Source organism: Triplophysa rosa, linkage group LG17, assembly GCF_024868665.1.
Source record: "Triplophysa rosa linkage group LG17, Trosa_1v2, whole genome shotgun sequence".
Classification (NCBI taxonomy): Eukaryota; Metazoa; Chordata; class Actinopteri; order Cypriniformes; family Nemacheilidae; genus Triplophysa; species Triplophysa rosa.
In genome coordinates, this window is record NC_079906.1 from 8,671,847 (window position 1) to 8,686,485 (window position 14,639).

The window sequence follows — 14,639 nt, forward strand, 5'->3', positions numbered from 1 at the left end:
TTAGATGTCACTTCAGTCGTCAATAAAACCAATATAATTTACAACATGTTTTATTTCTCTCTCTGTACAAATTCCACATCCACACTGTACATAATTTCTATTTTACAGTTTAATACAATTGTCCTATCATTCTGAGATCATGAATATGTTCCATCCAGGGACAATTAGTTATTTTAGATGGATTTTAGTGTCTTCAGCATCATATTTTCCCTCTTAATAATTAAAAATTCTATAGTTGAAGGTACTTTCTATACATTTTGATAGACCCTGTTGTTTTCAACTAACGTATAAATAAATCTTTAATGTTATGTTTTGTTATTATGGTAACAGTCCTGATACAGGCGTCATGAAGAAGAAACATTATGACATTATAAATGGTTAAATAAAAAGTCAAAGACAAATGTATTCCAGTTTAAACATTACAAATTAATAAAAATTATAGTTGCAGCATCCCTAAAACCACTACCGTGTGAGCAATAAAAACCCTTTGCAATGTCTTATTCCGTGTATAAGGTCTAAAACTGATTAGAGGGGCCTGAGGAGGTGGTCAAGAAATATTAAGAAAATACAGGGTCCGAAAACATTTTTAAACAAGGTGCGTAGTTTGTAATGGGTAATATGGACCAAACGCTGTTTAGAAAACGACCACTAGGGCTGCAGACAGTAAAAGCATTAAAGGGATAGTTGACCCAAAAATGAAAATTCTGCCATGAATTACTCAGTCAAATTGTTACAAATCTGTATAAATCTCTTTGTTTGGTTGAACACAGAGAAAGATATTTGGAAGAATGCTAATAACCAAACAGTTCTTGGACCCCATTGACTGTCATAGTAGAACATTTACAATGGTAGTCAAAAGTGCCCCATTTCTTCAAAATATCTTCCTTTGTGTTCAACAGAACAAAAAAAAACTATAAAGTAATTTTTCCTACTATGGTAGTCAATGGGGTCTAAGAACTGTTTGGTTATAAGCATTCTTTCAAATATCATTCTCTGTGTTTATTAGAAGAAAAAAATACAGATTTGGAACAACTTGAGGGTGAGTAAATGATGACAGAATTTTTATTTTGGGTGAACTGTCCCTTTAAACAGATGGTTGTAAACAAACAGCATTGCTGAGTAAGGCATTAGACAGGTACTTCACAAATATTTCACAAACATTAAGCTGATATAGTCTTTCTTAAGGACACTTAAGTAAGCAAGTCACCTTAGCTGTGAACTGACTTGTTTGTAAACAGATTAAAATGTGTATTTTGCATCTGACACAAACCAAAAATGATGGAGGATACAGATAACATTGTAATCGAATAAAATTGAGTTAAGGTCGGGGCTGGATACAGAGGTCTATTCTGTTCCATTCCTGGTTGCCTTTTATATAGTCATCTTTCTCAGCCAATCGTATTCACTATTCCTAAAATGTTTACCAATCACAGCCAGCATTTAACATCAAGTTGAATTAGATCAAACATAAACATCAAAGCTCTGATGGAGAGGCCAGATCACTCAAAAGGTGAACAAAGACAGCATGTTGGAAATCTCATCCCGTGGTGCGTGTGACACGAACCCAATTCTGTATGCACAGTAGCCAAACAGCCGAGTATGACATTAAAAGCCCTCACACGACAAAGACAGATGTCCTATGAACACAACAGTATGCGAGTCCTTAATTCCTCATCCACAGAAGACAGGAATGACACACAAACGCAACTATATTGTCACAAACAGGCTCACGATCTAACAGCTTGTGGTTTGACAAAACCAAAGACAGATGAAGAAAAAATGAGGAACTGATTAACTAGTGGCCAAATTATTGGTCTCCATTTGAGGTCTGTGTGGTTTGTCAAGCAGATCGATCAGCTGCTCTGTTTTTGGATCACATTGACCAAAATAATATTGATCACATTCAGCCAAACCAACTAACCCTGATTATACGCCTGAGAATGCACTTCATATGAAGTTGACTGGTGAAGAAGAACGTTCTGGTCTCATTTTTGTGCTGTTAAGAGTTTATACACACCACAGTAATGCTGTCTGTCTGTTAAATGATCAACAAAGGCAAGATCGCACAAGAACCTTCTTTCTGCTTAATAACAATCACACACAGTGGGCAGTAAAGATGTATGTGACACAATCGCTTCATTTTTGCACGTCTGAATGAAACTAGTGTTTTTGTCTTTTAAAAAGACCTCTTTCAGAGATTCGAGACTGAGGTGGGAGAGATAATAACATCTTATCAAAATAAAAATAAATAAAAAATAAACCATTCCTCTTGTTGTGGCCCTAAGACTGGACGACAAGAGTTAAGTGTAACAAACAAAAACGGCTCCACTTTTGGCCGAACCGCAGTCTGTGGAATGCAGGAACTTCAGGGGGATGGTCATTTCCAGTTGGGCGGGTCTGGTGCCAGATCACAATGCTGGTGACATCACCGCGTGTTGTCGGTGGTTCTGTATGTGCATTCCACGCAAACACTATCCAAGCAAACAATCCTCAGATTTCTCACTGAAACGGCACTACTGGCCCCCGTTGTAAGCGTAGTCTGCCTTGTTGTGCATGATCAGCTTGTTGTCCACAAAGTAGAAGCTGTCTGATCTGGTCTCGTACGGGTGTTCAATCATCAACCGAACTGCAGGAGGAAACGCAGCAAGACAGGAAGTTAAACATTGCTTGAAAACAAACTGGAGACCTTAGAGCTGCAAAGACATGTAGTGTTATCTCCTCTATCTGTGCGCGGTCTGCAATTTGATACAAGCCTGACTGATAGAGTGAGTCTGACGCAGTCAGGTCAATATGTTACTTGTAACGGGACAAATAGTTAATGTTTTGTGCAAGACTTTCTTGTTCAGCCATTAGGAAAAAAACTGTGGAGCAATTTTGTATTATTTTATGACAGGCACCCCTTTTACCACCTGTTGAAATTCACTCAAATTAAAGGGATAGTTCACCCAAAAATAAAAATTCTGTCATCATTACTCACCTTTGAGTTGGTCCAAATCTGTATAAATGTCTTTGTTCTGATGAACACAGAGAAAGATATTTGGAAGGATGCTTGTCACCAAACAGTTCTTGGACCCCATTGACTATCATAGTAGTAAAAAAATTTATATATTTTTTGTTCTGTTAAACACAAAAGAAGATATTTTGAAGAATGTATGACAGCAAATAGTTCTGGGGCACGTTTGACTACCATTGTCATTTTTCCTACTATGGTAGTCAATGGGGTTCAAGAACTGTTTGGTTATAAGCATTCGTCCAAATATCTTTCTTAATAAATGTATACAGGTTTGGAACAACTAGAGAGTGAGTAATTCATGACAGAATTTTCATTTTTTGGGTGAACTTTTTATTTTTTGAATACCAGCACTCGAGAAATAAGTGTTCTCACAAATTTTCATTCACTGTACAGCATTGGCATGGATTAAAAGAGCATGCTGACATATCTGTCCTTTAAAGGACTATATAGTTTGTCAAAGAGACCATAAAACTCACTGAGATCATCTGGGAGCTGAGGAAACTCGTAGATGTGCTCGCAGGTGTTCCGACTGTTCGGGATACAGAAACCAAAGTCGAAGTCGAAGCTCTTCAGGAGCCGCTCTTGGAAATAATGTCTCTCGATCATCCTGAAGTTGTTAACAGGCCGATCGCCAACTGTGAACTCCACACTGAGAGAGTCAAAGGACGAGACATTATTCTACAAACCAATGCACAAAATGCTTAAACTATGCACAAGATTCATCATGTTCAAATATTTGTTTAATTAAACAGAAAGTGACAACGCATACTTCTCACAGGAAAAGTGACGGAATTACAGAGGTCAAACCATGACTTACTCATGATTTCTGGGAATTCGACTAATAACATTGCACAAGCTTTGCATCAGATGACGCAACACGAGTCCTTTGTTTAAAAGCTTGAGACTTAGACCACCATGCCTGAAAGTCAGACACTGCTGTTCGTTTACAAAGCAGACCGCATAATGCAGAGAATCATATTTGGGATTCTGGGACTTACGTGGCTCCAACTGTGCACAATTTAAGGAACGCTGGAGTAAATTGGTAACGGACGAAACGCCCAGCGCTTATGTCAGCATCTCCGTTTTCCTCGTCTTCCTCATCAAGTTCTGGATGCAACAGTGAGAGAAAAATGTATCAGCAAACAAGGGAATTGGACTCACTTGTAACTAGACAGCTTTGAGCCTTGAAGTCAATGAATCATACCACAGTGTGGCGGTTTGGCGATCTCAAAAAGCACTGTGCCCGTCTCCAAGTCTCTGATCTTGAAGCGTGTGAAGTCAATGTTGTAGATATTGTCCTCTGGTTTACACAGATAGTCTGTCGATTAAATGAAAATCTCTTATCTAGGAGTCGCACAGGATAAGGGATGCATTCATACTATTATTACTGAAGCATGATAGACACCAGCTGAAAAAATACAACCTATCACAGAAATTGTGAAGGATTGAATGGTTATCACAGGAATTGGTTTTGATAAACTGTCATGGTCTGTGTGGTAAAGGGTGACATTAGCAGAATGTTCCTCTAGCTCTATGGGTAAACGTTGCGCAAAAGGTCGTAGGTTCGAGGCCCAGAGAACACACATAGTGATCAAGTGTATAGACTGAATGAGTCTGCCAAAATGTGTACAAACAGTGTAAATGTTACTAACGTTAATCGAGGCAGCACATTTCCTGCATGGATCTGGCCTGTTACTCCATAAAGCGAGCCTTAAGTAAACAGATGTACTCGAATGATGCCGTGACAGCTGTAAGATAAATCTCGTATCACAGTGCGGTCTCGGTGCTCTTACCGAGAGTGACTGCGCGGAGCCCCAAAACTTCATCCGGAGTGATGTCTCTGCCCAGCGCCCGCAGCTCTTCCTCCGTCACAGGCCGTCGCTCCACTTGATTTCTTCGCGATTTAAGCCTTTTCAGAACGCCACCTCCTGTTTTCCGATCGCGGGCAGCCGCTGCGGTTGAATCCGAGCCGTTAACCGCGGCGGCTGCCGTTTCGTTGCGAGAACTCTGACTGTTCATCTCTCCAAAATGTCACTTGCTGTAGCGGCGAAACGTGAACTGCGTGTCTGTTGAGCTCGACGCTCGCTGAATGCAAGATGGCGTTGTGCGTCACTATGGAGAAGCTACGCGGAGAAAATCGGGCGCTGATTGGTTGAACGCGTTTGAAAGTTGCTATGGATACCATATTCTACGTTTACTTTGGCGAACTTCTCTTGACTTCATTTAAGCGCGTTTTCATTATCAGTTATCAGCATGTATGTTGTAATTAAAGTGCAATACTATTAATAACTACATTTTTGTAAATGAATTGTAAATTGTACATTATTTGTAAAGTGAGTTGGAACTCTATGAATGGCGCTATATTAATAATAATAATGATTCGTATGAATTATAATGAATAAAAAGTGCCGTCGTTTCATTAGCTAATATTAACGCTACGTTACAGTCCCAGTGAAATTAAAAATGACAATTCTTATTTTTTCATGAAATATTGCAGCGTTTATAGTAAATAGCTTATCAATGTGGATCACTTTCTTTTTTAAATTCATGTAAATTACCCTCATAATCTTCTGATAAAATCTGAAAATGCACTTCCGCCCTGAAATGACTATCCATCTCAAATGACACCTTTTCACAGCCATGAGCTTCGTAAAAATCCGCGCGTTTCAGAGAGGCGGGGCAAAGATGAGATACAAACAGAGGTGTAAAGAGTACCTGAAAACCATACTTAAGTAAAAGTACAGATACCTTGCAGTGAAAATTACTCCATTACAAGTTACAAGTCACCAATTCCAAAACGACTTCAGTAAAAGTCTTCGAGTATCTGATTTGAACAGTACTTGAGTATTTTACTCATACTGAATGTAGGCTCAAAGCAGCACAAGTCCTCAACACTTAAGAGACATGTCAGTGGAAAAACTAGAAACAGTCGATTTGTGAGGAGAGCAATCGCATTTATTTTCTTAAATCATAATAAGACTGAACACCTCAAAATTGCAACAAATCATGGCCTACAGTAATATACTGTATTGGCAACACTGTTGCCTGCTAGTTACTGTAGGTGTTTTACAGTAAACTACTGCAATGGCTGTTTGAAGATACATTATAAAGAATCTATTAACGCACTTAAGTCACACAGTCTTAGATGAACACGTGTAAATAACAGATGAACACAATAAATCTGTCAAGATTTCACCAGAGGTGAATTAAACACAAACATCAATAACATCTTCACATATTACAGACACCACATTCACTTTATTTCTGTCATCTGTGTAAGATGGATCTTATTGAGATTGAACTCGAGTTCAAAGTGGTTCAATTGTGTTTTAAGTCACCATTATGGCGATCAGTGTTTGCTTTGGTTGGACTCTTTGACTTTCTTGTAGCTTTAAAATGTACACTTATACAATAACACTGAAAGGGACTTTACAGGAACAGCAACTTTATGTTTGCTTAGTAACTGAAGATACATCTGAAAGAATTCAATCATTAAATAATAATAATATAGCATTTAAGATTTATTAAGATATGTTTGGTAAAGTGATTACATGTTATAATGGAAAGATCTCTGTCAGAAAATCTTTCTTTGCAATTGAGACACAGTTAGACACTTGACATACAAACCTCATCAATGGTGACAAACAATCATGAATGAGTTTTGTACTATGTACCCAGCATGCATTGCAGCATGAAGCTGTTCAGTTGATTGTCACCATTGTTGAGATTCATATGTGAATTGTTCATTTCTCTGTGTCCGACTCATTCTATAGGTTAATATTTTGTCTATATAGTGTGAGAGCACTTTTGAAAATTGAAATACTATACATTCTTTTTACTGGTTTACATCACTTCATGGCAATAGTCCCACCATATGGTCAAATTTTGAGCAAACATGTTTAGAGCACATTTAGGAAGAGTTAGTTTTAAAAATAAGAGCTTTTGTAGATGTGTGACCTACAGTAACTAGCTGGCAACAGTGTTGCCAATATATTACTGTAGAAATAGCGGGTAAGGGCTAACCGTGTGTAAACCGCCAGCGATTGACATCTACCTGATACTGCACTCATATTCATATAAAGAAGCCATGTTGACAAGTTTTTGTAAGTTAGGGCAAAATCCACAAGATTGTAGTACCTTCATTGCCCTGTAAATGGCAATATTAATTATAAGATAGGTGCCATGCAAAATGTAATGTGTAACTGCATTAGTCATTACAAATGTAGTGGAGTAAAGAGTACATATACTTGTTCAAAAATGTAGTTAAGTAGAGAGTAAAAGTTGCTAATATCTTTAATACTCAGTACAACTACAAAGTAGCCAAAAAGATACTTAAGTAAAGTAACTAAGTACATTTACTCCAATACTTTACACCACTGGATACAAACATACACGGTTTGTGGAAAATACAGCATTTTAAACCTTAAATCGTGTAAACACATTGCATTATATCTAAATCAACCGACAATATTCGTTTTAGCCGTGTCATATGACCACATAAAATTCGACTTCGTGCAGTGGTGCGCAGACTGGTCGGCGTGTGACATCAAAGAAATTGCTCTCGCGATATTCTAATACATACGCCGCTTCGTTCGCGCAGCGGATCATAAAGTCGAACATATTTAAAAAATAACCTAATCAAAAATACCCCCAAGGCCATTTAGATAAAATAGCACATTTATTAAAAAGAAACAGCATTAGTTTGCAGTTCCCACATCAGAAAGCTCCTGTAGGACAGTGAGGGGGACATCCGTTCTGCTTCTTATGTTGTCTTCAGTTCTCATGTGAGAGTCAAAGGGGGACAGGTAGTTCAACAGAGACATGACTTTAACATAGAAACTACATCCGTTGTAAACTCAGTAGTTTGACATGGAGCAATATGCATGAGCTCTTAATGAAGGTGAGCACAATGAAGGGTCTTGTGTGGTCTTTGGCTATTCTCCAAGGAGTCAACTTTACTGTTTTCAGGTAATGATACATGAAACACCATGAACCATGCAATAAATCAATGCTAACGTAAAATAAAGCTCAAAGCACGTAATGGTATAGCACATGAGGATGTATTCGAATTTAAGGCAACAAGGATCAAAGGTACACAATGAATGACAGAAAACAAACAAACAAAAATGCATTTGAAACAACAACATGCAGTGCAATAATTCACACTAATAAAACAGTCGTCATTAGAAAACCCAAACATCCTGAGAAAATAAAAAGCAACTAGTTCCGAAAAAAAAACGTTTGATCAATAATTTTAATATTTAACCCCCATATCCTTTTACTTAAATTATGCAACATATAAAGAAACAAACCCATAACTATATGATTCACTCTCTTTCCGACAATCAGTCAGTGTGTCTATGTGGCTGCAAATCAAACATTACCTAAACCACATCTGCAACCAAAATTTTCAAGGCCACTCTTTCACACTCCAGCAAACAATAAAAAACCCAGCCATCCCGATATTAATAGAAATTATGTAAAAAATGAACAACATTATTCAAAACAGAAATATAACCGTATGGCACAACTAACGTGATCAAGTACCTTATATACACATGCGTCGTGTACAAATTCAAAAGAAATAAAAAACGTTTACAACTTTGGCGACAATAATCAATTGTCTTTCTGCAATCCTTTAGCTAATGAGAAAGGTGCATCAATGCTGTCTTTGTGATTGTTTTTTTAAACAAAGAAAGCAACAAAAATGCAAAACACTGCCCTCCCATCCCACTCTTCAAAAACATGTTTATTGAGAAGGCCAAAATAAGTGTTTCAGTCCACGCAAGAGAAAACGGATATACTGCGCACACACATAAGGGGCAAAAAAAGACAGCACAATGGCGTGTGTACTTTAATGTGGTCTGATGGTTTCAGCAGTGTGAAAGGTGGTGTCTTGATATCACAACTGATCACATTTTAAGGCAGGCTTGCTTAGCTGAAAGAAGCAATTTAGGCAGCAATTGGGAGAAAAGTAGCGGTGTTTAACCGGCTAAATACAAACAGCAAACCGTAACACTTAAAGTGATACTTCACCCAAAAATGAAAATTCTGTCATCATTTACTCACATTTGAGTTGTTCCAAATCTGTATAAATGTCTTGGTTCTGATGAACACAGAGAAAGATATTTGGAAGAATGCTTATAACCAAATAGATCTTGCCCTCCATTGACTCCCATAGTAGGAAAAATGACTTTATACATTTTTTTTGTTCTGTTGAACACAAAATAAGACATTTCGAAAAATGTAGGACAGCAAACAGTTCTGGGGCACTTTTGACTACCATTGTATTTTTTCCTATGGGGCAAAATCTGTCTGGTTATTTAAGCATTCTTCCAAAAATCTTTCTCTGTGTTCATCAGAACAAAGAAATTTATACAGATTTGGAACAACTCGAAGGTGAGTAAATGATGACAGAATTTTCATTTTTGCACAAAGTATCACTTTACAAGTATCAAAAAAACAAAGATTGATTAGGTGGAATGCAAATGTTTCCGGATTTGGTGAAAGTCCACTTTAAGCTGCCAATCAACATAAGCATTTCATAAATCACAAATATGTCCAAGCTAAATGACAGCCTTGAAATAAAGAAAAATTAAGAAACCTTGAATACAAAAGTCACAACGACATCCATACTTCACAGTGTATGGCAGGCATGTATCTGCTGAACTCCAAACGCATGTCTGATATTTCTCAATCAATCATAGCATCATGAGACCTGTCAATCATCCACCGCGCACATGCTGGTGCTATTCGGCGTAACACACGTCAACAAAGAGTATCTTTGGTGGTGTTGAAAAAGAAAACCAATAATGGTGGGAATACGATAACATGGTAATATGGCAAAATGTGCCAAAAAGGCAACATGTTTCCTAACTAAGCAACATTCCCTCTGTACACCATGTAACAGGTGGCCAAGCCAAGCAAAGTTAAGACGGAATTAATCATATTAACCAATAAAATGCTATTCCAGTTGCATCATGTACCAAATGAGGAGAAACTAAGGGCATTTTACATTTTAAATAGCACTTCAGACCAATAGAATCCAAAAGTCTAAGGGACCCAAAGGTGAGTGCATAATGTTTTCAGGTCATTTCCAACAGAAAACTGCGTGTATCGTTTAATATAGAAAACAAAGTTTTTCAAGGGCCGAACTGTTCTTGTATATGGGAAAAATATTAAATATGTGACTGAAAATGGGGCAGGAGGTGACCAGACAACCGTTTAATCTACATGCTTTTATAAATCAGAAAAACTATAAAAGTAGGTGCATGATAGAAGCTTGCATGTGCGTGATAAAATAAAAAAGTGAAACAGTGGCAAGCAAGGTGCTTCAACACACGCACGCACGCACACACACCTCATCACTTGCTTGCCACTGAGTTTTAGATGCATTAACTAGCAGTGTCAATAAGGGGTTCCAAAGATTCTTGTAACATTTCTGCCTCCCAACAAAGGCCAAATAACAGCAAATCAACATCATTGCTGATAACAACATGCTCTTTACCTCAACTTAAAAAGAAAAAACATGGGATGAGTGTTCTAAGAGTATCGCCAACTGTTCCTAGTCATCTCCTGCTAGACCAGACAAACCAGGTTGTGAAGCCTTGCCTTGCGTATGTGTGTGTGTGTGTGTATGTTTGTGTCTACATTTAATCTGTACATCTTGGATCTCCCCAAACTAAAACTGGTATTAAATGTGTACAAACAAGCACAAACACACGCAAAAATGAACTTGCTTCCTAAATCCGTATATATCGGGATCACCATTTGAACGGCCAGCAATATCTCAAACTCCTGCGTTTCTGTATGTCCCTAACTCGCCTTTTGCTTTTCTGCCTGTTGTAACGTCAGTCTGTGTTACTGCCTGTCCCATGGCTGTGCGTCCCTTCCCCCCCCTCCACAGCCTGATGTCCGCCCTTTCTCCTCTCTCCCTCTCGTTCACTTGTTTCCCCCTCACAGGCGGCAGAGGCAGAAGAGGGTGGGTATGAAGACCCCGAATGCCACCAGTATAGGAAACATTAGGCTGCTGTTGTCGGTGGCGTACGGGTTGGGGGTTCGGGGCCCGGACCGAACGGGATTCTTGGAAGAGGTTGAGGTGGTCTTCTTTTCTCCTTCTCCTCCTTCCCCCTCCTCCTCTTCTTCCTCTTCGTCCTCTCGCTTTTCCAGACCGGGATGTGGCTGCAGTTTCGGCACGTCTGTGAAATTGGAGCATAAACGCGAAAGTTAAGAATAACTCAAAAAGGAGTCCACTTACGGTAGGAGACTGAACGGAGAAAACAGAAAGAAATCAAACCTGAAAGTGCAACCCAAGAAATCCTCAGGCTCCCTCTTACCTTCAAGCTTGCCCTTCATCACATATAGGGCACATATCTTGGGGTTGTCATAGTAACCCTGTGGACATTAGAGACAGAGAGACATCCGAGTTTACTGGTGTGGTTACAGTGGATGAATACATGCAAACACATGGATGGATCTGTAAAAAACATGCAAATCAGAGCTAGAATAATCTACACGGCGGTTGGCCAGCATGGTTCCTAACAGTGAACAAAAGGTTGAGGCGTGCACACGGTCAGGCCTGTGGCTTTCAGCTACACATATTTCATCTTTCAACGCCAACAAATGAATAATCAATATAAACCTTTTCATAAAAACTCTACTTCTTAAAGCTCAGTTGCACACATACTAACTAAACTAACAGCACAGAATATGGGTTAATCCGATGCAGAAGCATCGAAACAGTTTATTTTTAGGATGAGATGGTTTACAGAGTTACATGCATCTATTCGTTTGACTGCATATCAAAAATAGCTAACAAGCAACACAGAAAGGAATGGTGGCAAACAATCACAATTAGTTTTGACAGAATGCATCTTTCTTTCGAAGCAGTAGACTTGAAAAACCCTTTTTTAACTGTCAAACCACATCACGATTCTCAAATAAACAAGGTGCGCTTCCTTAGCAAACAAATCAACAAATAAAACACGTATTAGACTGTTAAAAAATTTGGTAGATATATATTTGTGAATCTATCTATGAAGTTTCATAATTATGAGATAACAAACATCAAAGTTTCATTTTAATCATTAATTTCAGTATGATTTCAATCTTTTTGGCCTTACTCAGAGTCAACATTAAACTGATAGTTGAACCACAAATGGAAATTCTGTCATGATTTATTCACCCTCATGTCATTTCAAACCTGTATGACTTACTTTCTTCTGCAGAACACACAAAAGAAGATATTTGAAAGTTATGTTGTTAACCAGCACCAATTCACCTCCATTGGTTTTGTGTCCATATAATGGAAATGAATGAGTGCCGGCACTGTTCGGTTACCTACTTTCGTGTTCTGTGGGAGAAAGAAATTCAACAGGTCTGAAATGCATACACTTTCCTGTGCTTCATGGCACTAGCAATGCCAAGGTCATGGGTTCGATCCCAGGGGATTGCACATAGTCAGAAACAAATGTATAATAAAATGCAATGCAAGTCGCTTTGGATAAAAGCGTCTGCCAAATGCATAAATGTAAATGACATGAAGGCGAGTAAATGATGGTATCGATTTAATTTTTGGGTGAACAATCACTTCAGGATATTTTCACAGAATGTTCTTTCGATTATGTACTGATTTTATGCATCACACAAATCTGTAAAAATAGTAAAAAAAATGACTTTAGTTGGGTTTTCACCAGGTCGCATTGAACATGGTCTATTTGAGGAAGCAGAAATTTATATTTTTTAATTGATAGAAAAGCTATAAAAAGAAAGAAATGAATTCCTAATGACATATAAAGAGCTATCAGACATAGGGAGATATTGGTTAACATAGCGTCCCTCATACCTTTACAAACTCCACAGCGAGTTTTCCATTAAAAGTGGAAACCTCTCCATGCACACTTAGCTTTCCTCTTTTTACGGACAATGGCACTATTTCATCATGAGCTGTGCTGTGCCCCACACGGTCGAAGATATCCAGATCCTTCACCACAACGTGGCCATTCACACGCACGTCAAACACCTGAGAAGAGCAAAAGGGTTTCAGTACACAAGAAAAGGAGAAAGACAAGATGTGTGGGCTGTGTAATGAAAGTCCTCACCTTCTGCTGGGACTGAGCAAAGTAAACCTCTGAAAATTTCAGGACGAGAATGTAGTCTCCCTCTTCTCTGATGGGTACTTCGTAACCGAACGTATCTTCGTTGTAGCGTTCTGTCTGGTAGAGAATCTGATCCTCCGGGCTGGAACGCAGGATGGGCAAACGAACCCCGTAGTCGGATGCTGGAGGGAGGAGAGAGTGGATGCAAGTTTGTGTCATTTCGTGTTTCGTAAAATGCTGATTAAATGTCAATCCGGAACATGGCTCCATAAACCTCAGGCTGCCTCATTTTAGTTTCATAGCCAATGAAAGCAGAGCGGAAAATGAAGCACCATATTTCCATAACTTTCTAGTGACGCTGATGCAATAAATGTGAAATCGAAAATGGTTAATGATTTTAGAGCTGTAAAACAGACTTTAGAGCATGTGCATGCTTCACATTTGACTCAGGAAGTGACGGTCATCACATTTCAAGTGACATGAACTTCCTGATATATTCAACAGCTCTAATAACCAGCTACTAATGAGGTCAAAGCCAATCCTTCATGTTATATGGGAGATTTATTAAGAATTCAGTACAAAATCACAATTCTGCTGCTGAATATTGTGCATTTATATACATTATAACATAATAAAGAGAGGAAAATTCATTCATTCACGTCTAATGAAGCCAGTTCTTGTGCAGACAAGCAGGGAGATAAACAACCTAAATTGTCATCTGTTTTCGACTCAAGCACTCACCTTTCCCCAATTTTCCTTCCAGTGGATCTTTTTTAAAATGAATGCCGTGCACGTCTGTGTGCGCGTCCCCGCCGGCGTTTACAGCCCAGATGACTCGTTCAGCCAGACTCGGGGCCGCGCTTTCAGTCCGACACTCTTCCACCAGAAGCCACAACGCCGCAAATACGATCCGCCAAACACACCTCACCGTCACTCTCCTCATAGCCTACCAAGCAAATTAAAAACCGGAAGGGGTTAAATGGTACGTGAGGAAGTCACTCCAGCAGCCCGTGTGCCATATGCTAGAACTGACACTCGAGCAAGATCATACAATATCTATGTCGCCCTTACTGTGCCGTGTGCGAAATCGTCTCTGGGCTCCGTTCAGATACTCGAGTCGCACGTTGTTGTCGAGGCGTCCGGATCGCCGCACATTTACCTGCCTGGTAGTCGAGGTTAGCTGTGGCGGTTAGCTGGCTAACTGACTTCCCTCTTGCTCTGTCATCAGTGTGGCAGCTATATCTGCAGGTATATTCCCTCACATCTGCAACCCTGCGTGCGGCGTAGTTGTCTGTCGAAACAGAGTAGTATTTCTGCACTCGTACACTGGTCAACGCAGACGTTTTGAAAATGTTGCGTCTGCAGTCACTGTAGTTTCTAACCACGAATGGCCGCGTCAATACTGTGGATATGTGTGCAGTCAGCAACGCAGGTTGAAGGGGTGGCACGACGATAAGTGGCAGACAAACATGATGGGTGGGTTTTGGAGAGGGCGGGACTTTAGAATCTCAGCCAATCAGGCGAAATTC

At 39.2% G+C, this 14,639-nt stretch overlaps 2 protein-coding genes across 3 annotated transcripts; both read right to left on the reverse strand.

Annotated features, from left to right (window-relative positions):
* Positions 1-46: 46 nt before the first annotated feature.
* On the reverse strand, positions 47-5,131 carry unc119.1 (unc-119 homolog 1). Its single transcript, XM_057356469.1, has 5 exons — positions 4,807-5,131; positions 4,218-4,331; positions 4,012-4,120; positions 3,490-3,662; positions 47-2,626 (listed from the first exon to the last, which is right to left on the reverse strand). Exons 1-5 carry the CDS (start codon positions 5,030-5,032, stop codon positions 2,514-2,516), a joined length of 735 nt encoding a protein of 244 aa, XP_057212452.1. The 5' UTR covers positions 5,033-5,131; the 3' UTR covers positions 47-2,513.
* Positions 5,132-8,054: 2,923 nt separating this feature from the next.
* On the reverse strand, positions 8,055-14,568 carry mlec (malectin). Of its 2 annotated transcripts, none has more exons than XM_057356467.1 (6): positions 14,182-14,568; positions 13,852-14,056; positions 13,114-13,292; positions 12,858-13,034; positions 11,310-11,407; positions 8,055-11,211 (listed from the first exon to the last, which is right to left on the reverse strand). In XM_057356467.1, the coding sequence occupies exons 2-6, from the start codon at positions 14,051-14,053 to the stop codon at positions 10,803-10,805; spliced, it is 1,065 nt and encodes a 354-aa protein (XP_057212450.1). In that variant the 5' UTR covers positions 14,054-14,056; positions 14,182-14,568; the 3' UTR covers positions 8,055-10,802. The 2 variants fall into 2 exon arrangements, with proteins under 2 accessions (XP_057212450.1, XP_057212451.1); XM_057356468.1 differs by having other exon boundaries at positions 10,849-11,211; positions 11,350-11,407; positions 14,182-14,565.
* Positions 14,569-14,639: the final 71 nt, after the last annotated feature.

Bases quoted from the DNA above. Each gene is read 5' to 3' on its own strand.
- unc119.1 (XM_057356469.1), bottom strand. From the start codon at position 5,032: ATGAACAGTCAGAGTTCTCGCAACGAAACGGCAGCCGCCGCGGTTAAC. The intron at 4,332-4,806 runs GTAAGAGCACCG...TTTAATCGACAG, and splicing joins GCTCCGCGCAGTCACTCTCG to ACTATCTGTGTAAACCAGAG. The intron at 4,121-4,217 runs GTATGATTCATT...TGTTGCATCCAG, and splicing joins CGCCAAACCGCCACACTGTG to AACTTGATGAGGAAGACGAG.
- mlec (XM_057356467.1), bottom strand. From the start codon at position 14,053: ATGAGGAGAGTGACGGTGAGGTGTGTTTGGCGGATCGTATTTGCGGCG. The intron at 13,293-13,851 runs GTGAGTGCTTGA...TCCTCCCTCCAG, and splicing joins GGAAGGAAAATTGGGGAAAG to CATCCGACTACGGGGTTCGT. The intron at 11,408-12,857 runs GTATGAGGGACG...TAATGTCCACAG, and splicing joins TCGCTGTGGAGTTTGTAAAG to GGTTACTATGACAACCCCAA.